Below are 23,878 nucleotides of genomic sequence, written 5' to 3'. Positions count from 1 at the left end.
TAATAATAATAATATTTATAATAATAATGCAAAGTAACAATAACTTTTCTATGATTAAAGATATCCATCTGCTTGTTTAAAATTTTGCCTCATCACAGAGAAAAAAGAATCTTCAACACAGGGAAAGGTTTTGTAATGACTGCTGGAAAAACCCTGTCTTTAGTGCTTAAGCTGGATGAAAAAAGAGCAATTATTTGCTATTATTCTAAAAGCTCCTTGGTCCAAAAACCCACAAAACAATGGAGTATTACATAATCTTTAAAAGCATAAGCCTGCCACCCATTGACTTTCTTCTAATGATTTTCTACCACCACAAGGAATTTCAGAAGATTCAGTACAAAGCTTTGCATAGCTCAGAAAATAACTTGAAAAAAATCATAACAAATATTATTTAAAGTGCACATAATGTATTAGAATAAAATAAATAAATGAAAAAAATAAATAATTTGTACAGCATTGTATATAACCTGTATAATTCTTAATTACTTACTTTTTATGTCATAACCAACTGAATACATCAATGATCTGTTATGTAATGTGTTATGTGTTTGGCAATCCCACAAGTGACTGGACAATCATGGATGAGACAAATGGATAGAGAAAAATATTTGAATTTAGAAACTAATTGTCAGTGTCACATCGGGTGAACATTTTGCAGACTAGCATGAGAATCTTTACGGAAGTCACACTATGTCTGAATTATATTTAATATAATTCGTTTTTTACTCATTTTATGGAAGCACATACATTTTGCCAAGTGTAAATGGGGTGCAGTCTGATCAGTCAAGGTGCATAAGGTGACTATGTGGAAAACAGGCCCAAAGTAAGTGTTCCCAAAGATTCTATAGTCAGTAGCATTCTTGTGTTACAGCATTTTAAAACAGTGTCAAGGGTAAAAAAAAAAATCTTACAATTAAAGCACAGATTTCCTTCCTCTCTCTGTCTCCAGCTGAATTTACAAGAGGACTGAATGTTCCTGAAAGTGTTTGATTACCAGCCCAAACAGTAAGAGGCATGGATTTCTTTTGGATTGTGTGTGAGAGAGTGTGAGAGCAGCTCACTGAACTGGAATCATGTCACTTGATATCTGCATCTACCAAATAAGACTGAAAACAGTCCATTAATGTGAGGAACTTTCCTTCAGCGATAATCCGTGTCACGTTACTTATGTACCTACCGACACCTACACCTTGACTACGAGACAGAAATAAAAATCACCTTAACCTTATTATGAAATAGTTCAAGTGAGGGCTTGGATTAACTTACCAAAGGATTTTTAAAGAATTCATATTTGGCATAGTTCTTCCTGAAGAGAAATTTACTCTCACTGGTCATTGATGCCTGCACTTGGACAACCAGTTCATGGTCTTCTAAACATCTCTCTGTGGAATTATGGAGAAAAAAAAAAGAATCAGGTTAAAATAAGTCACATACACCCTTCAAGATCTGTATTGCTCTTCTGAAAAGGTCTGTGTGTATAGACATATGACAAAAATGCATCTTTGTAACCAAAGACTCATGCTTGGTGTAATATTTGCATCTTGAATGACATCATTGTCTGTTAGCATTCATGCAGGCAGACAAAAAATAAACAGGGTGAGCGATCCCTGCCTGATGAAAAGAGAGTTTGTCTGGAGGAGATAAAGCCCCCCACACACCACCTCTCTCCCCACTCCCCATTCAGCTTAACCAGTAAAGGGACTTACTGACTTAAAAAAGCCCTCCATTTGATTTATGCATAGATCTCTATTTAGTTTCTCTGTCTTTATCACAATCTCTGTCCTATGGGTCTAAATGTGTAGTTAATGCTAGTCATGAATGCAAAAAAATTCACTGTATTCCAAAGTTCAAGTTTGTTGAGCTCTGCTTTGCAAAATTGTATCATGCGAAGACGTGTGACCAATAGAAGACTGTTAGCCTACATCATGGTGTGACCTCTTAGCATTGCAGAAAAGCAGAGTAGATTCCATATTTTGGATAGTTTATATGTGTTTAGGAAGAATCAAGATTCATTTTTATTTTTTTAAGACGGTGTGACATCATATTACAACCATCACATTATCCAAAATTTTGCATCCTCAAAGTCTAGCATGAGCCACAGCTTTACCAAAATTCAGATTGAAAAGTCTCAGATAAAATAAAGTTAGGCAAAAATGCAGAGAAAACTATTGATGTTCAATACAAGTTTAAAATAAGACAAATATGCTTCTAAAGTGTAATTTGAAATAAAAACAAACAAACAACTCAAGGTTTCTGATTTTCAAGCAGTTTAGTGCTTAAGGTGGATGAAAAAAGAACAATTATTTATTATATAATTATATAATTTTAAAAAGGTTAAAAAAACCTTTACTTTTTTTACTGTTCCACCATATTTGTTCCTTTCTTCAGTCGATGTGTCTAGAAAGCATATAGCAATTATTCACCCTAACAACAATTTTGTATATGTGTATCAATTTATGCACACTTTAATCCACTTTACGACAAACCCTGTTTATGACTTTTCCCCACAACACATCCATCTTGAAATGGCGCTTGGAGATACAGAAGTACACTGAAGTGACAAGCTTTTCCATCATCCCACCGTTCAATATTTGGCTTAGTAAGGAGAGAGAAGGGATTGCAAAGAGATGATGTCATGCTTTCGTTCAACCGCACTTTGCAATATTTTAGCAGAGAGGATCCATAGCAAATGATGAATGGACCTGCTTTGACATTTTAAACGCAGCCTGTTTCGCATATAAAATAAAGCATTTGTCCAAACGGTTTGTGTTAGAAAAATTGAATCAAGAGATAAATAAGATTAATATTATTAATGTAATTGTATCAGGGACACTAAATACCAACACAATGGCTATTTTCAGAGATTGTGCTTACCTAAACAAGTTTAAAAAAAAAAGGTTAAAATTTAAATTCCAAATACGCCTTTTTTGTATGTGTAGCATTGAGAAGTCAATGAGTTAATTTTGGTTAATACACTAACAGACCATTCTAAACATGAATCTCTGTTAGGTATTTTTTTAAATATCTTTTTGTTTAGTTTATGATGCTGTTCACCATGTTTTCAACAGATATAGAAACTGAGGTCTTTTTCTTAGTTGCATTTAGTGTTTAGTTTCCAAACAACTTAATACCGTCATTGAGATTCTCATTGCTTTTGTATCAGATAAACACGATTATATGATTAATTGTTGATTAAAATATTCATATACTAACATGTGAAACAATATATTTCCATTATCCCCTTTAATATCTGAAACGTAGTTTCACTTATTAATAACTTACAATGTAGCTACCTACTTATAAAAAATAATTTTATATATATATATATATATATATATATATATATATATATATTAACTTGACTGTACTGTAGGTTAACCACATTAAACTATGAGTAGACTTATAGCTTTTGGCAGCTACAGTCTCAAAATTCCCCAAAATTTCCTAATCATCTGTTGGATCTCAAACACTCACTTGGAAACTGAAAGTAAAATAGAACATTGAAAGAATGATGAAAGAATGATGATACAGAGAAAGGAAGCAGGATGTCTGTTGCAAATAAAAAGAAAATGATTTGTTTGCCAAACAAAGCAAATAGTTGTAATGGAAAACGAAATCCTGTCCAGACCACGTACTCCGGGTGGCTGAACTTACTGTATGACTCGTTGCCCTGGGCTGACTTCAGTTCTACTAGCAAGCCTCAAGTTCACGCCACAGGTTATTTGAGGTAACCAATTAACACACAGCATGCGTTAGCCTAGAGATTTGTCCACAACATGTGCACTCTGACAGCAACCATCAGCATCAAAAAAAACCACTGACCATGTTTGAGTTTAAAGCAGTACGAGCAAAAGCACTAAAATAATTCTAATTACAAACAATAAAATGCTAAGTATTATATAACTCTACATAGTTAGGATGGCAAAATTAGGAGGCTTATGAACTTTTAATGTTCAAAAAACACTTCCCAATGTTATGTGTCCAATCAAATTATATGGTATTTAGACAAATTCATCTGTCATTTTCTAAAATATAGCCAAATTAGGGAGATATTAACATGTCAGGGTGTCATGCTCACATTCTAAAAAAAAAAAGAAAGAAAAGAACTATGCAAGGTAAAAGGAAATATAATTTGAACTACTTCAACTATGGCTTAAAATGGATATCAACTTTTATTTTTCTGGTAGTTGAATCTTGGATCATAAACAGCTTTGGTGCTATCTTGGGTCACCTTATAAATTGTGTCCTGAAACACAAAACACATTAATATCCGATGCTCAACTCTAAAATACAAGAACCAGTACCAGTTCAACTCTTGAGGAACTTAACTTCCTGTTATGTCCCTCCGTGAGACGGGATTTCCTCCGGCGACCGTTAATCAATTACCCTCAGCCCGAGGACATAAAAGGAAGAATCAAGGAAGTCTGTCTTCTTCTTTTACATGGTCATCATTGATTTCAACTCTAGCACAAAAGAGCCTGTAATTACTGCATCTAAAGTGGTTGACGCACACACAGACACTTTAAAACAGCTCTATAAATTCACTCGCTCCCCTCTAGCCTAGAAAACTAGCAAGTCAGTTACCGAGTCCCAGGGCTGGATGATGCTCCACAAGAGCCCAACTGTTATCGTCCACACAATGGTTTTTATAGACAAGAAACTGGCACAGGTCTCGCGCCGTCATGTCGGCTGGGATCTCCACCACCTTTCCCATCCCATCCTCGCTGAAGATTTTTATGATCTGAAATACATGAAAAAAAATCAGATATCTTAGATATGACGTTGAGATTAAACTGAAACAACAATTACACATTTTTGCATGGAAAAACACATTTACATACTGGGAAATTTTACTGCGTCACTAGACAACTTTATTTTCTAGGGCCCCGGCGGAAATAAAATAAACATCAAATAGTGAAACACAACAACATTTTATGTGAACTTACGATATCTTTACACAAAAATAAAATAATATATGTAACTCTTCAAAGGCTTTGACCCAGATTGTAAAGTCATGGTCGAATGCAGGTCTTCTCACATCCAAATTCAGTCTCTAGACTACATCGTTAATATGTGTTGAAGTTAAAAAAAAGATTTAATTCTAAATAGTTTGGTGCTCGACACTAAACGAGTCGCATGCCATTGTGTCCCCTTCATCACACACACATACTAGGTTTTCTCGAAAATTCTCTATTCCTATTTGCAACATCGCTAACACGTTCTGAGATCTTTCATACGTTCTCTCACCCAGCACACATTTAAGCCCACACCACATACATTTTGAAATCCATTCCATCAACCTTTACAGCTTTTCCACGACATTTACTCAGATGAATTCCATCATTCAGTCAAACCGTGGATGTAACCATTCCCATCACGCTCTATTTTGGATTTTTAGTTTAATTCAACAGGTTCTATTTTTCTCCCCACTACAGACGGACACAAACTCCCCAGACTCTTCTAGTCTCCTAGGGGGAGAGGGATTCCGAAGTAGCCAGGAGGAGCTCTAGATTTGGGCTGAGGAGAAATCTTACCTCCCCAGGCCTGAGCAGGCAACAGTCAGAAGAACACGATGGCATTTTCCCCAGCAGCCTGTGTCCTCCTCCACACTCTGAGAGACGAACCAGCTCCCTGAATGTCTCCACAACTCCACAAGAAAGAAAAAAAGGACCGGAAAAAGGAAAAAAGCAGTTCCGATGCTTTGCAGATGCTTCTTCCCGTCAGTGGCTCAGCATATCCTACCTGTCACAATCTCCCTCCTTCTCTTTCTCTCTCTGTCTAGCTTTGGCGCAGGACAGAGCATGCAGATGGCACTGTTTCCAGCTTGGCAGACAACTTGTCTCTGTTCCCCTCACAAAGGGTTACAGCCACAGGCTTTTAGGTAGTGAATCAAACCACACTTCCCTAACCAATCATAGGGCTAGCTCAAGCTGATGTAATCATTCCCACACAGACACAGTCACACACACAAACTTACACACCCCTCAAACACGCACACACATCGACAGACGCACATACACAGACGTGCAGTCATATGCACGCACAGCCTTAACTTTTCTTTCCCCCTTCTGCATAGCTTCAGTTTCTTTTCACTCTCGAAATGAGAACAGCTCGTTTTTAGCAGCTCGTTTCTTTCCTCAGAAGTGGAAAGGGCGATAGGACCGGACAGACAAAGCTTCTCAGCTGTCTAAACCTTCATTTCCAGAGTCTTGAATTAGTTTCATGTGAGGACTTGTTGAACGTTTTCTTACTTTCAAAAGCCTAGCTTTGAAGTTGTTAGTTTGAAGCCAGAAATTTCTCTCACGATAGGGCAAGACTCATTACAGCGGAAATGAAACAAATGCCAACACTTGAGACGCCGCTCACTGCCTTCCCCCCAGCCAAACTTTATGCCAACATTCCTCCACTAAAGCCGATAAAAAATAAAAAATAAAACAAAAAAGCAAACCCCAGCAGTTTCATTTGGGACCCCTGAATTCTCACAGACAATCCTAGAGACATGCGCAAACAAGGACAGAAGTCAGACACAAACTTTAAGATAGCTAATTCAACAGAAGACGGACACAATGAGGCTACACCCACCCATTTCTGTGGAATTTAATTGAGTTTTTCTCTTTAATAGACCCAGAGTTTCATCTCAAGTTTTTATCTCTCTCTGTATTGACACGCATATCTGCTTGACTGCCCCTGCTAAAATTAACTTTCTGTGTCCACAAGAAACCGGACAGAATGGATGACTCAATCCCTTTCAATCCTTTAGGAGACTATTTCAGTTATGGGGGTGGGGAGGAAGGAAGGTAGCAAGAGGAAGTCGGGGATAGAGGGCTGGAGGGAGTGCTGGAATCAGTCCAGAAGAAAGAGTCAGTAGGGGTGGTAACATAAAAGGTATGCAAACTCTCCAGTGCTCCAGCTGGCTTGACTGCTCCTCCTCTTCTCCTCTCTGTCACTCATCACTATACCATTTTGGCAGTCAGAGGGGAGAAGACTGGGTCCCATATGTGCACTCACCATCTCATAGCGTCATAAGCTGCAGCCATGTCGTGCAATGTACAGCAGGTCCAACATTACCCTACTGACCCATATAACCAAATGGTTACTGTTGGACTTTATATAGGAGTTTGTCTGTAAATGTTTGCATTGTCATCTTGACCTGTTTATTTTTATAGTATAACCATCAGGGACATACCATTATTTAACAAAAATATGTATATCTACATTCACCCCACCCCACTTTTTGAGACAAAATCATATTACAAGAGCTTTATTTTCTATTTTAAATATTAAATTCTGGACCAAGTAGAAACCAGCATGTAAAGGATAAACCAGTAAGCTTATTTACCAATCTCCTTCAGCAAATCAAATGTGTGTGTCATGTCAAATATTACTATTAATAAGTTAAGTTTTATAATATTATATGTCTCACCCACTTTGATTTTTCCAAAATCCCTGATCACTAAAATTCAAAATTTTTCAAATACATTTTTTTATGCCCCTGATAGCAGTAGAGTGAGGACAAACATTACTAAAAGAAGCAAGGAAATGGAAGTGAAATGAAGTTACAAACTAGTTTCAAATTTGTTTCACGTGCATGCCATTTGAATATGTGAAAACACAATTAAGATTCAAGAGCTAAAAGCAAAGGGCAATATTTTCTCTCAAAACAAAGATATTGCATTGCTTAAAATGCTTGGAATACAGACATATGGAGTACTTTTATGACACCTTTGTGAAGCTTTACACAATATGCTTTTGTTATATGGAATGAACCGCTTGGACATCCTTCAAAACATCTTGTTTTGTAGAAGAAAAATGTAGTATGAGTTTAGAATCACATGAGGGTGAGTAAATGATGACCAAAAGTGTCTGAGCACATATGCTAACTGCTAGGCTCTGACAAGTGTTTGTTTCCAAAACGTAGGAACTTTTTCCATTGCAAATCTGGAAGTCATTGGAATCTTTCAGAGTCCCGAAGAGCCTCCAGAGAGCATAGCTAACTCTCCTATTTACCAAGAAAAACAAAGATTAGTTAGCAATCAGATTGCAATGAACAAATTAATGCATCAGCCATGAGATGTTCCAGTCAATCCCAAAATAGAAATATTAAGTTACATAACACAATTATATTGTCACACAGGAGTCTTTTTCCTGACAGTATCGGGGAAAACATATAAGAAGAATTAATGTCTTCAGGTTGTTAATTCATAAGTCAAGTAACTGATGATACCAGATTGTGACAGAATTGGCATTAATGAAACCAACAAATATTACCACATCTACTTTTCCAGTCAGTAATTAAAGCTGTTAGAGGTAAGGAATGGTGTTAACTTTCGGTTCCAGGCTAAGACCAACACTTCCTGTCTTTCATCTTTCCTGTTTTCCAGTGTGCTCATGTCTCTGAGTCACAAAGACTAAATAAATAACTGTTTTAGGGAATAAAGAGCCAGTTCTACTGCCCAGTATAGTTTCTTCACATTTTTAAAAAGGAATCAACTGGTTAATTTACAAGTGTCAGCTTCATTTATGTTCTGTATAAATAATATGTTTTATATATCTGTCCAAGCACCCCCTGCAACACCTTTCACCGAGGCCCCAAGGATTGAAAACCTTGGAAACAAATCCCTGAACGCTATTTTACATACTTTAGGTAGACATTGCTGTAGAGAAGACAATGAATATGTCTATGTGTGTTTGTGGGACTCTTGTTTTTCAAATATGCTGTAAAAACATTCAGAAGAACTGTCAGTTTTAGTAAATCTCTACCCTACCACAGTGTCTACACTGTCTACATTATAATCAGAGATGCTGTCTACACTGGATGCAAAAATACCTGACAGAAAACTGCTGCTGTGTTCTATTTATGACGTATTAGCGCAAATTTCAAATGATTTTCAACTGTCGCTTTGTGTAGACAGGCTTTAGCTGTCACGGTTGCAGCGCAGCTTTAAAATGCTTTAAATTAATAAAATACACATGATCACAATATTCATTTTGTGAGAATGATTTATATGACTGTCACAGAGTTATGGTATCATTTTCACTACAATAGAGAACCGTGCTCTTCAAAAAGTATTTTGAAATGTCAGCGTATTTTACCAAGGGGGAAAAAAAGTTAAAGTGATGATACATGTGATGTGTGAAAAAATAGGTAAATATCATTTGTGATCAGAAAATTGTATATTCTCGATCATTTCAAATCAGGTTGCAAATTATGCAAAAAGTTTGAAAATATTATAATAATATATAAATTTCAGGGACCCCAGGCAATTGTTTTTGTCCCCTAATCACAATCAAATGCACTTTGGACATTGCTAGTAGGTAAGTGAGAGTGTGAACTCTTTGAAAAGTAAATTATTTAATCAAAACAAACAGAATATAGTGCAAACATTTTTTAATTGAATTCAACTGAAACTAAATTTTTCTTCATGCTGGCAAGCCCTTAACAACTGAGTGTGAGGTAAAATGCCCTCCTTACCACCTTACAACTGCTTTTATGATTTCTTCTCCCACAAAATGTGTTGCTCTATCAAAGTTTATTAAAAAACACTAAAGGAGTGTAGAGAAAGCACATTTTAAAAGCACATCCTTAAGGTGCGCCTTTAGCCCCGTTGTACCTTAATATTTACCATGTAATTTACAAGACCCTTGTTGTAAATTATCCAATGAAGAATGTGTGTAAATGACGCATGAAAAAAAAAAAAAAAATAGTCCGATAGGATGACCTCAAAATGCTTTGGAAAATGCCATTGTCATCACTGGTCCTGCAACCTTATAATCCTCCTCTGGCCCGGAAAATGATTGCCTGTAAGTCATCCATTGATAAGCACGACAGATTCACCCTCCCTCCCCCCCTCTGGTTTACAAGTGCATTTTTAATGACCAGACTCCTCCTCCAAGTTATTGTGTGCTGAAGGCTACGGCCTGACTTCTCCTCTAATGAGACAGTGAGACAAAACCAGAGCAGGAACAATCAGAGGGCTCTGGAAAAACATGTTTCTTTTTTCTATAAGACACTGCCAGGCGACCATGGGACTCTAGCTAACCCCTTTATCACTCCTGGCTGCCTGCCTGGGTGACTGTGCTGATTCATGAGTCAAGCATCAAACGCTCCTTGTTTTCTAATTATTGTGTCAGATTGGGTTATAAATTTTAACAATATCTGTCTTTATATGTATTCATTAACACACCATGCGAAGGTCCAAATAAACTTGAGGCCTGACTGATCAACTAGCATTTTGTGTAGTTTAGAAAAGAACAGATGTGAGACTCTGAACCCCTTTTGTGCTGCATGAATAAAGGAATAGGAGTTGACATTAGAGTAGGTGGATGATGACATATTATGTGGATAGTGTGTCTTGACTGACTGGTTGGCTTAATTGGACTGAATTATTATTATTATTATTTTTATTTTTTTTGCCACATCTATTAGACTAACATTTAAATTTATCTACAACAATCTATAGAAGTGACATGCAGGAAAAAAATTGCAAGATTATATTTCTCACAATTGTTAATTTACAGTCTGCAATTGTTTTTTTATTATTATTTGTTATTATTATTCAGTGGCAGAACCAGCCTTCCATAAAAATGTCATAACTAGGGATGGGTATCGTTAGGGTTTTAATGGTAGCCTATTACTACTCTTACCGATACTGCTTATCGATCCGGTACTTTAACAGCATTCTTATCGATACTTTTTGTTATATATGACAAATTAAGAGCTGAATTAACATTGCTTTATATTCTGAAATGTAAAATAAATATTTAATGAAATTCATATAAAACGTAAATTTGTAAATGCACTAGTGTGCAGGCATTTTAGTGTATTATATACATAAGATACAGTAAGCACATGAACAAAGAAACAAAGTAAAACTGACAAATACAATAAAAACACATATTGCAATAAATACATTGTCTTGCAAATTGTATCTGACTAGAGTCGCCAGCTGTTTCTTATATGCAACACTATTTAAACATTTGTCTATGATGCATTTTTTGCTATTCACAATTCACAAGCGAGATTGCGCTAACGCGGAGGAAAAGCGCATTTGCTTACACAATTTGGCACAAGAGATGCTGTTTCTCAGGCTGAAATGTGTGTGTGCTCTTGTTTTTGTGACATATCAGGACACAACTCTGTATAATGACATGGGTATGACAGGTATTACAAGGAGAGGGTGACTTATGAGGACATAACCCATGTCCCCATTTTTCAAAACGCTTATAAATCATACAGAATTAGTTTTTTTGAGAAAGTAAAAATGCACAAAGTTTCCTGTGAGGGTTAGGGTTAGGTGTAGGGTTGGTGTAGGGCCATAGAATATACAGTTTCTACAGTATAAAAACCATTATGCCTATGGGATGTCCCCACTTTTCACAAAAACAAACGTGTGTGTGTGTGTGTGTGTGTGTGTGTGGCGTGCTCCAAAATAGACAAGCAAATTAAATTTTGAGCTACGGGTGCACATCCAAACAATTAAATACATAGAGAGCATTAACTTGGACTCCATTAACTCCATTAACATTAACTTAAGTATTCACTTAAACACAGTTTATGTCTTAAGTGGATGAGAACATTTGGGAGAAAATCCTTTGAGTTTCTTAATTTCTCCAGTACTGACAGCAGAACCTTTAATGTCAGAGCATATCGATACTCCGGTCTTTTATAATTAAAGGCAGGGTAGGTAAAAAAATGTATTAAAAACTTTTTTTCCAAATTTGTTTAAACTTTATTTATATATCAATACATAATTCAAATGTAAGTACTCTGAAAAAGAAAGTATAAAAATCGAGTGACTGTAGACCTCTCACGACTGTTTTAAAGACAGCTCATTATTTCCATTCACTCCACCCCCTCCCTTCTGGGTTCCTTCCAAAGCCTCTACTACGGCTCGCTAAGTAATGTTATGTTAGCTATATTACGCAGCTACGTGTGCTAATGACACATGCTTCATGAAAAAAATATGTATGATCAAAATACAAAAAGAAAGATTTACCTGTCCAGCAGAAATAAAGCCATCAAGGAGTCACTTTTCAGCCCCTTGAGTTCCCTCAGTTCTCGCCATCGCTGGAAAGCCACGCCGATTTTAACTCGCGTTTTATTTCTTTGTTTATCCAAAGACTTTTTGTTCATTGTCTTTTCTTGTACTGTTACTGTCTTCCTTTTTTTGCCTGGTTCGCCTTCACTAACTGCATAGGCTGGTATTGTGAATTTTGCTTGCTGTTTCTCTGCCATTGTTTTGGTATTCCTAGGATCCGTGCCTGTTGAATCAAACGTGCTGTTTCCTCAAATCAAACGTGCACGCGCAAGTGGGCAGGTCATGTGTGGCAAAAGGGTGGTTGCCATGGTTGCGAGAGAGTGACAGTCGCCTAAGCCAATCCTATGTTTCGTCCCGAAATGGAAATAATGAGCTGTGTTTAATACAGATTAAACGGTCTAGAGTCACTCGATTTTTATACTCTTTTTATCAGAGTACTTACATTTTAATTATGCATTGATATATATAGAAAGTTTAAACAAATTTGGAAGAAAGTTGTTTATACATGTATTACCTACACTGCCTTTAAGCAACGGGACTGATTTAATACAGGGTTTCAGTACCCAACACATTATACCAACAATTAAACCGTTATTAATTTATTTTTATTTTATTATATTGTTATTGGGTTTTTTTCACCATATTTATCAGCCATTTCTTTTGGGTATGACTGACAAGTGTAAAACAGACAATAATAATGTCCTCTATCTATTGTGACAAAGGTAGTGATTTTGAATTGGACACTCCTGTCAGATGACACAACTCCAAAAATGTAATTGCGACCATATGATTAACCTTGAGCTAAAATAAGCCAGCACTGCCTTTTGGTTACAGTGTCATCTCTGCTGGGCCAAAAATGCTGAGCTTGCTTCACCACACTGAGGTTTTAATGAACTACAAAAACAGCTGATCATCATCAAAACACCCCCACACAAAGGAGGAGAGGACAGAAAGAAAGAAAAAAGAAACAAGGTCAAATAAATAAGGTTAAATAAATAAACTTTCATAACTCTTAAAAATAATGTCATTATTAAGTCACATAATGTGATGACTTTTGACAAGTTTAAATGCTTTTTAAAAATAGTTAAAAATGCCTTAAAATGCAGTGGGCTCAAAAAGTCTATAACCCTGTCGGAAATAGTGGATTCATAAAAATACAAAAAGCTATCTGGATTTGGAAAAAAAAATTGTAAAACAAAGGAACCAAAAATATAAAATAAATAAAGTACAGTACATTTGTGACAATGACTATATTAAATCCTTTGAATCTCAGTTGGCATATGTCTTTGGCAAAAAAGCTTTCTTTTTCATCTGGGCCAGCAAGCGGAAGAACAGAGGATCTATATATAGATCACACGGACACTATCAGTGTGGATGAATCCCTGCTGTCCGATCTTTTGGCCCCTCATCTCACTCTCAGCCACACACGTAGGCACTAACAATCCAGTCCTGATTGGACATCCTCTTTAGCCTTTGGTATCCAACTGAGATAAAACCAAAAAAGAGCCAAATATTTCCCCAATAGGACCAGGGACTTTAATTGCGTCCTTGGGCCGCAGGGCCGCTCATTCAGCCCAACAGCAGGTCATTGTCTATTTGGGGACGAAAACCCAACAGACAAAAAGAATGACATCATTACTTTTGATTTAACAGTAATTTCAGGTCAAGCAGCACCGTAACAATTCTTCACATTCATGCCACCCAGACACTAACTCCTCCTTTCCATAACCAGAGGAACTAAAGGCCATTCACTCACATGGCAGAGATCCATTTCACAGTTTAAGGATTCACACAAAGAGATTCTGATTGATGTGTGATGAAATCTAGATATGTATGATGCAAGCTGGGTCAACTTCCACAAGCTTACCCTTCATCTGTCACATGGCTTGTTACATGCAGGAGCTTAAAGTGGATATCCGTTGCCCTTTGGATGTCTCCAAAAGAAAATTCACTTGACAAAGTCTTATATAAGAGCTTTAGCCAACATAGGCTCATTGGAAATACATGCCTCCACCTTTCTGCAAAACTCAAAAAACTTGCCTATACACACCAATTGCTGCAGTTTCAGGCAGTAAAACTTATATTCCTTTTTACACAAAATATGATTTGCATGTCCACTGTTTAGGTTAGGTTATCGGGTAGCTTTAAGATTACAAACCACCGCAATACGTACTTGAAGCAATGTAATACAAACACAGCAATACGCGCCTATATCAACATAACATAACTGGATGTTTCACTTTGAAACTGTCTCAAAATGTACAGTAAGGCACATAATGACTGTGTTGCAGAAATGTATTTAAAGGCCCGTATTTCGAATGAGCCTGGGTTGGCTTTAGCATCATTCTTAATTTTGAACTTGAACATGGTCAGACTTTTGGCTTTGTTCCCCATTGTATTTCTGGGCCTTGACAAACACAGGGTTAACATAAAATAAAATATATCATGTAAAATAATTGCTGAAAACTTTAAACAAATTTCAAACTTCATTTATTTTCATATATCTGTAAGATATGTCAATTCAGTATTAACAACAAATGTAATTGCAATTATTTTTCAAACACATATTGAGAACACTAAATCCTTAAACCACAGTTTTATTTCTGGGTTACACACTTGTTTAAAGCAATATTTTACCAATCATAAAAGCTCTATCATCATTTAGGTTGGAAACATGGTTTATCCAAGAATGTGAATATCGATGCTTCTATCAATGAAAGATTGATTTGTGTAGTTAGGGTTAACACATTGTTTAACCTAATACAATACTTGTCCTTCCAAACTTATATGATGCTCTTTCTTCTGCGGAGCTTAATGCACAATGTTTGACATTATACCATTTTTGAGGTTTGTGTTTTTGATGTAGTCTGCATACAGTTTGTGTGCACTGATCAATTTATTTGATTTGTACAGATCCTCAAAGGCAGGTTCCTCTTGAGCCTTACTCCTGGAAAGTTTAGCTTCAACCCTAATTAAATGCATCTGATTCAGCTAATCAAGTCCATAAGGATTATTTTTAAACTACAGGTAAGTGTGTTGAAGCATGGTTGGAACTAATCTCTGTGGGACAGAGTTAGGCAACCTTGCCCTACAACAGTATATATTTTGGAAAATGTTTTAGCTCTTTTGGTCCATATCATGGAATCCAGTTATCACTTTGAATGAACAGTTTGAAATTTAAGTATAAACAGATTGAAAGTGTATCCACTCTCAAATCTGTGGAGCACCCTAAGGGGAAACAGTGATTGAAATGAACATAGAAAAATAAAAAAAAGATTTAAATGCTTTTGTGATCATTTGCAAAATTTTCGCAATCGATCAAGAAACTTTACTTATGCTTGCAAAACTTGTATTCGCTCATAAAAAGTATTGCATGTCCCCAAGAAACTCTGCTTTGACTCGTAAAAGTCACTCGTAAAAGTCACGTTTGTGGAACACAACATTTAGCAAGCAAAAACAAAATAATCTCAATATAATTTTTCCTTCCATATATTTGTTCCTTCACTATGTCCCCTTAGGGTGCTTTAATTGAGAGGGCATAACATTTTAGTCTGTTTAACTGTTCATTCAAAGTGATCACTTTTTTCCAAACTTTTTTCAAAATATCTTCCATTGAATTACAGAGAAGAATGAAAACCATTAAGTTTGGAATGACATGAAAGTGAGTAAATGATGACAGAATTTTCATTTTTAAATGAACTATTCATTAAACAAATGTTATGAATTAAGAATGAGCAGTGGTCAAAGGCCTAGGCGATGGGATTATTTGGTTGTTCTTTCATGAACAGATGGTGATGTGGGACAAAGCTATAAAACATTTCAAAAGACTGACTTGTCTTGCTCAGGCACCACATCAATCAAATTGGTTTAAAGGGTCATATATTTCATTTCCCAACTTGTCAAATATCATGTTTGCTGGTGAAAAAAATGGCATTTGAACTCAATCATCTTCAAATAAAACAAACTTCTTTGTCCAAGCAAGTACTGAAATATCTGTGAGCCACGTACTATGGGTGCCACGTACCACGTACTACATTATTTCATGAAGATAATTTTATTTTCTTGATTTTAGGACAAACACAGTGTCTGGAAATTACATTGAAATAACACGTGTCTAAATCTAATGCATCCTGAGAGTGTTGATTTGGTCCAGAAACAGTATAAATGATGTCTAAATGAACCTTAAATGATGTTGAAATATTTCCACTGACCACTTTTGAACTAGTTTTTAACCTTGTAAGGAGGTTCTGTGAACATCTAAATCAGATGTACAGAAGACGTCAAAAAAAGACGTCATAAAAACTTTCATTCTGGCTCCTCAGTGGACGTCTTTTCAACGTCTGCAAAGACATAAAAAGACGTCCACTGGACGTAACTTTGCACAGTGGGTAAGTTCACAAATAACCTAATAGAGTTGTTTTTGTGTTTGTCTAATTCTATTTTTTTTATAAGATGGGGAAACAATTGCATAAATGTGATGCACTGTTTAATTTGGAGATGGGGTGGTGCTAGCGCAGTGGATAAGACACATGTCTTTGGTGTGAGAGACCCGGGTTCGAATCCACTGTGAGACACCAATGTGTCCCTGAGCAAGACACTTAACCCCTAGTTGCTCCAGAGGTGTGTGACCTCTGACATATGTGGCAATTTTAAGTCGCTTTGGATAAAAGCGTTAGCTAAGTGAATAAATGTAATTTGGTTTAGTTTATAAGCATACATTAAACATGATTCAAATAAATGTTATTTAACTTTTTTAATTATCCTGATTTAGTTCTCTTAATTATTATGCAATTTATACAATAAACTTTATGTATTTTAAATAAATAAACTTTTTATTATTAATTAAGAATAATTACACTTTACATAAACTAATTACATAAACCTGAGGATTATGCATTTAAAATAAATAGGTTTTATTATCCTAATGAAAATAAATCGTATAAAGTTTATTTGGTAGATTTGTGTTAAAATTATGAAAAAAATTTACTTTAAAAATAAAATTACATAAATCTTAAATTTTGGGTGAAATTTTTCTGTGAGTGTATGATATGAGTTTACTTTTTCCATAAATTCTTTCAAAATTTCCTCCAAGGATTAAACAACTATTAACCTCTGGTGTGTGATACCGCTGAACCTTTTCTAAGGGTCCAGCTCTCAGCCATCATTAACTAGAGTACTTGGATTTTGAATGGGGTGAGGAACCGACTGGAATTAGGTTCTCAAACTAAGCCAGCAGAAGAATGAGGCCAAAGGTGAAAGTGCTTTCTCATTTAAAACATGGAATTCTGTACAGTACTGCCCACTCCGCTTCACTAAGTCTCCATAATAGACCTTAGCCTGGGTAGTCTACCATCATATATGAAAACAAGGCTGTAAGAGATAGGAGTAGAGTGTGTTCGACGGATTGTACTGTTATTTACCAACATACCAATTGTTCATCTTGTTGAAACATTTTTCAAAAAAACTTTGAGTGGACAAACAACAATTCTGATAGTTGTGAGTTCTGAAAATTTTATTCGATCTAGATCCTTTACACATTTCATGAAATTTCATAAAAAAGAACCAAAAAGAAAAGCACAATTTTGGCATTCCCGCTGTCTCTTTTTCTCTCTCCTATTTTTTTTCCTTTCCTCTGAAAGACATGCATTCCTGCGCTCCAGATGAGAGCCTAAAGGCTGACAGCTACGTGCCGTATGCGTGACCTACATGAATCCAGCTGCTCTATGCTGACAACTCTGAGCTACTCAGCTATAAGTCTTCAAAATGCTGACAAAGCAGTTCAGGGCAGACTCACTAACCCTGGTGAATGGGAAGGATTTAAACAACAAGGAAATTAACAATGAACTAAGAATCATTTGTGGATAATAGTTTGAAAACTGCATGCTGTATCTCTTGCAGTCTAGATTTATAAGATTTGACCCTGTAAACACATATGGAATTCTATTTCTGTTCACTGGGGTCAAGATAACTTTAAGACAATGTTTTTGGCAGTGCACCTCAGCAAGACAGAATTAGTATATTGGCAGTTTGTACTATACGTCTAGTTTTAATTAGTGTCCTTCTGAAGGAACTGCTTAAATCACTGTTCTCAGTCACAACTGTACTTAGCAGTCAGTAATCCAGTCAGGTATCGACTTGCTCAGTGGGTTAAAGGATAAAATTGGCTCTTTGACTCTGGAGAAGCCTTAGACTAAATCAGAGCCTGGCCAGTTTCCAAGCCAGCATCTGTCAACAGCTCTGTTGTGACTGGTATCAGCCTAGCAGAGAAAATCTGCAGATTTTATGCCCAGGAGCTCACCTGGGTGTGTGATGTGACACGTACACACACACACACCACCAGCTAAAACCGGCACATACTGCATCATCACACAGGTGACCAGGAGGGTGAAAAGCTATCTGTAATACAGATCTTCCTTGCTATGTAATTTAGCTGCAATATAATAGGAGCACCTGACACAAATTTTTCAAAATAACCTTTCAGCATCCTACACACAGCTCAGATCTGAGCTAATTATTTCTTGATCTTGGAATTTCTATCTTCTAAGTAACATGCAATCCTGCATTTCCAAAAGTACCAAATGATGCATAACCATATAACCATGGTAGTACCATATTATTGTTTGAACTATGTTGGATCACAATATAAATGGCATGGTATATGAATATGTATTGTTAGAATAAAAATTGGTTCCACTTTATTTTGGTAATCCACTTTAGAAATTCTACTTATTATAAGTAAGAGTATTTAGATTCATTATAGTATTAGTAGAAGTGTTGGGGATAACGGGTAACACAGTAACGCATTTCTGTAATCTAATTACTTGGTGAATGAGTTTTAATGAGTTTTCATAAATTTTACATTTATTTAATTTGATTACAGGTACTTTTGGCAATAAAATTACATTACTTAAGTTACAAATGTAGTGTTAAAATGTATAAAGTAAAAATCAGACAGTCCTACAACATTTAGATGCAATGAAAGCTTGTATTTCAATTCGTATGAATCATATTTAAAAATGTTTCACTCAACATATTTTAGTCAGCCATTATAGTTTGGAAAAATTTCAACAAGTGAGTGTGTACAAGTTTGTCACAGTAACAATAATATAAGTAAAAAATAAATGACTCTTTAGAATGATATCATCTGCTGCATTAAGGCCTTTACAATTCAAGGCATATTCTTCACAGTGTGTTTTCTTCCAAAAACGAAAAGTAGCAAAGATGAACTTGAATCTTTCTTTGTACACGGAGGTGATGTGGACATTTACATGTTACGCGCATCTCAAGCCTGGTTTTGTGTAGATGATTATTTTATAGCATACGATGTGTGCAGACACATCATAGGTGAGCTCAGAAAGGGAAAACTGTACCTCACGTTGGTTTCATACAGATTATTTAATCAGAGAATATTTATTTTCGACATGACTTACTTCATTTAATAATAGGCACTTCAAGCTTTCTTTAGATAAATTGTATTTCTCAGGTAATTGTCTTTCATTTTAGTGACTCGTTTCAGGAGGATTTTCACGGAGACTGAATGCAGAAAGCGCACCCTATTTGTTTTCTTTATTTTACAAAACAAACAAAAAAGGTTTTGTAGATTTTGGGAGTGTAGGCTATAAAAATAATAGGCTACTTATGTATTTTTCAGTAAATATTCAATTAATAAAAGAACTATAGTTTCTCTTTGTAGTGTATTTTTTACTTGAAAGTAAAGAGATTAGCAATCTTATTACTTTTTAAATGCAGTAATCAGTAATGTCATCAAATTACAGTTTTAAAGAAGTAATAAGTAATTTGTAGTGGATTACCTTTTTTTTGTAACTTATTACCTAGCACTGATTAGTAGATTTTTAGGTTTAGAGTAAGTAGAATATGTTGACATTTTCATGCAGTTACTTATAGTCATACTATTAAGCAAACAGTCTACTAAAACTCAGATGACTTGTAGTTAACATGTAGTTACAACATTACTTACAGTCAGCAGAATGTCTAAAGATGACTATCGAAATAAAGTGTTACCTATAACTATCATTTACAAATAAGCTTCATTGTACTACTTTTTTGTTATCACAGTACACCATTTTTAGTATCATGGTCCATATTAACCTGACTCAAGTGGTTTTATTCTTACCTCTGAGATAGGTCCTTCAAGTTATCTTGGAGACGTGAGGTGTACAAGTCGCAACATCTAACTACTGGGGTGCCTCAGGGCTCAATTCTTGGACCACTTCTCTTCTCTGTCTACATGTTGAGCAGATTTGCTTTATACAACATCAAGAAGATCAGGTCCTTTCTTTCAGAACATGCTTCACAACACCTTGTTTAAGCTCTTGTTCTGTCCATGCTGGACTAACTGGGTAAACGATTAGCTGACATTATTGACAACGTTGACAAAAAAAAAGAAAAAAATATTTTAGTCAAGTACTCGTTTTATCTATATGACCCAATGTAAGAGCCTGCAGTAACGCAAGTAAAAAAAAAAAAAAAATACAAATATTTAATTAGAGTGACAATTTGGTTTGCAGAGATCAAAACTTGATCGAGCTCAGGACTGTTTTGATTATCATAACCCTATAAGGTATTTTAAGAGAGATTTCGTTGTGCAGGTTGTGCTTGAATAAAATAGTTTATCCAGAAATAAAGCATCTCATCCCTTACCTCTATTTTGTTTTGTATCCATATGATTTACAAAAGTAGATATCAGGCAGAATGATGTCATTCAGTGAATTTTTTTTCATATGGCTAACTAAATGGTGAATGAAAGAGTTTATCTGTCTGTCAACTCATTTTGTGCCAAATACATTTATTTGTATTAATTAATTGTATAATAATTTTAATTACATAATATGATTTTCAAAAGCTGAAGTACAACCCGAATTCCGGAAAAGTTGGGACGTTTTTTAAATTTTAATAAAATGAAAACTAAAAGACTTTCGAATCACATGAGCCAATATTTTATTCACAATAGTAAATAAAGACCTTGTCTCAGAGGAGCACCAGGACAAGACCACAGGAAACAGATGATTCTTCTGCACAATCTGACTTTGCTGCAGTCTGGAATTGAACTACTGGTTTCGTCTGGTCAGAGGAGAACTGGCCCCCCAACTGAGCCTGGTTTCTCCCAAGGTTTTTTTCTCCATTCTGTCACCGATGGAGTTTCGGTTCCTTGCCGCTGTCGCCTCTGGCTTGCTTAGTTGGGGACACTTCATCTACAGCGATATCGTTGACTTGATTGCAAATAAATGCACAGACACTATTGAACTGAACAGAGATGACATAACTGAATCCAATGATGAACTGCCTTTAACTCTCATTTTTGCATTATTGACACTGTTTTCCTAATGAATGTTGTTCAGTTGCTTTGACGCAATGTATTTTGTTTAAAGCGCTATATAAATAAAGGTGACAATAGAACATAGATAACATAGCAAATGTTTAAACTGAGAAAGTTTACAATTTTATGCACAAAATGAGCTCATTTCAATTTTGATTTCTGCTACAGGTCTCAAATAGTTGGGACGGGGCATGTTTACCATGGTGTAGCATCTCCTTTTCTTTTCAAAACAGTTTGAAGACGTCTGGGCATTGAGGCTATGAGTTGCTGGAGTTTTGCTGGAGTTTTTCATTTAATGATGCGCCAAATGTTCTCTATAGGTGAAAGATCTGGACTGCAGGCAGGCCAGGTTAGCACCCGGACTCTTCTACGACGAAGCCATGCTGTTGTTATAGCTGCAGTATGTGGTTTTGCATTGTCCTGCTGAAATAAACAAGGCCTTCCCTGAAATAGACGTTGTTTGGAGGGAAGCATATGTTGCTCTAAAACCTTTATATACCTTTCAGCATTCACAGAGCCTTCCAAAACATGCAAGCTGCCCATACCGTATGCACTTATGCACCCCCATACCATCAGAGATGCTGGCTTTTGAACTGAACGCTGATAACATGCTGGAAGGTCTCCCTCCTCTTTAGCCCGGAGGACACGGCGTCCGTGATTTCCAACAAGAATGTCAAATTTAAACTCGTCTGACCATAAAACACTATTCCACTTTGAAATAGTCAATTTTAAATGAACCTTGGCCCACAGGACACGACGGCGCTTCTGGACCATTTTCACATATGGCTTCCTTTTTGCATGATAGAGCTTTAGTTGGCATCTGCTGATGGCACGGCGGATTTTGTTTACCGACAGTGGTTTCTGAAAGTATTCCTGGGCCCATTTAGTAATGTCATTGACACAATCATGCCGATGAGTGATGCAGTGTCGTCTGAGAGCCCGAAGACCACGGGCATCCAATAAAGGTCTCCGGCCTTGTCCCTTACGCACAGAGATTTCTCCAGTTTCTCTGAATCTTTTGATGATGTTATGCACTGTAGATGATGAGATTTGCAAAGCCTTTGCAATTTGACGTTGAGGAACATTGTTTTTAAAGTTTTCCACAATTTTTTTACGCAGTCTTTCACAGATTGGAGAGCCTCTGCCCATCTTTACTTCTGAGAGACTCTGCTTCTCTAAGACAAAGCTTTTATAGCTAATCATGTTACAGACCTGATATCAATTAACTTAATTAATCACTAGATGTTCTCCCAGCTGAATCTTTTCAAAATTGCTTGCTTTTTTAGCCATTTGTTGCCCCCGTGCCAACTTTTTTGAGACCTGTAGCAGGCATTAAATTTTAAATGAGCTAATTAAGTGGATAAAAGTGTAAAATTTCTCAGTTTAAACATTTGCTACGTTATCTATGTTCTATTGTGAATAAAATATTGGCTCATGTGATTTGAAATTCCTTTAGTTTTCATTTTATTAAAATTTAAAAAACGTCCCAACTTTTCCGGAATTCGGGTTGTAATTGCATTTGTTTATTTGTTAGATTAACTCTGCAGAGTAATCCGCCTCCTCCATGCCAGAGCCTGCCTCTCTTCCCTGACCTCTACATCAAGGCATCGAGGTTGTAGGCTAGACCCATCTCGACCCATATCTTCGGTACTACCTCCAGTCATTATACCAACGAGACAGGGTTGAGTGATGCTTGTGAGCTATCTGTCCCCTGGCACTGCATCGTCCTTGAAGTCTCTGGCATTGCCCTCCAAGCCGCTGCAGATCACCTCAGCACTGGTAGGTAGGCTGGTGCTTGCTTGCACACCATGGCGGTGTTGCAGGCCCACTAAACCGATCTGTTGAAAAAGCTGGATGAGGGCGAGGAGATTAATTTTGAGAATATCACCGAGCTCAGATGAAATGCTGATCTGTCTTTTCATGCCACCAAAGATACCACCCGTGCTATCGGCCAGTCTATGGCAGAACTGGTGGCGGCAGAGAGACATCTGTGGTTGACCTGATATGAAAGGGAAGGACAGGGTCTTCATCATAGATGCCCCACTTTCTCCTTTCTAGTCTGTTCTGTGACACCGTCAATTCCGTTGTTGACAGGTGCCAGGAGGCTTGTAAACAAGTGGCAGTGTTTGAAGCAGGCTCTGGTAATGAAACAAGAAGTCAACACTCTCTTGAGGAAAGAGGCCATCGACAGCAGGTACTTCATCGTTCCAAAGAAGGATGGAGGGTTGTGTCCCATTTTAGATCTGGGTCAATTAAACCACTCAGTCATGCAACTGAAGTTCAGGATGCTAACAATCAAGCAAGTCATGTCTCAGATCAGGTCTAATGATTGGTTTGTCACGATTGATCTAAAAGAGGCATACTTCTGTATCTGTATCCTTCCCCAACACAGGAATTTACTGAGGTTTGCTCTTTTTGGGGCAAAGCTTACCAATATCAGGTGCTTCCCTTCGGCCAAGCACTCTCATCACACTTTCACAAAGTGTGTGGATGCTGCTCTGGC

The 23,878-nt window shown here is 36.5% G+C and overlaps 1 protein-coding gene across 4 annotated transcripts in view; it reads right to left on the bottom strand.

Annotated features, from left to right (window-relative positions):
• Positions 1-23,878, bottom strand: part of grb10b (growth factor receptor-bound protein 10b) — a 122,231-nt gene that overhangs the window by 9,513 nt on the left and 88,840 nt on the right. For all 4 annotated transcript variants that reach the window (XM_059567344.1, XM_059567346.1, XM_059567345.1 and 1 more), the window contains exons 6-7: positions 4,585-4,741; positions 1,267-1,382 (exon numbers count right to left, since the gene is read on the bottom strand). In XM_059567344.1, coding sequence (XP_059423327.1) covers positions 1,267-1,382; positions 4,585-4,741 — 273 coding nt within the window. The remainder of the gene's footprint in view (positions 1-1,266; positions 1,383-4,584; positions 4,742-23,878) is intronic.

This window comes from Carassius carassius, chromosome 15 (assembly GCF_963082965.1).
Source record: "Carassius carassius chromosome 15, fCarCar2.1, whole genome shotgun sequence".
Classification (NCBI taxonomy): Eukaryota; Metazoa; Chordata; class Actinopteri; order Cypriniformes; family Cyprinidae; genus Carassius; species Carassius carassius.
Note: the sequence above shows the minus strand (reverse complement) of the source record. Positions and strands in the feature narration are given on the sequence as shown.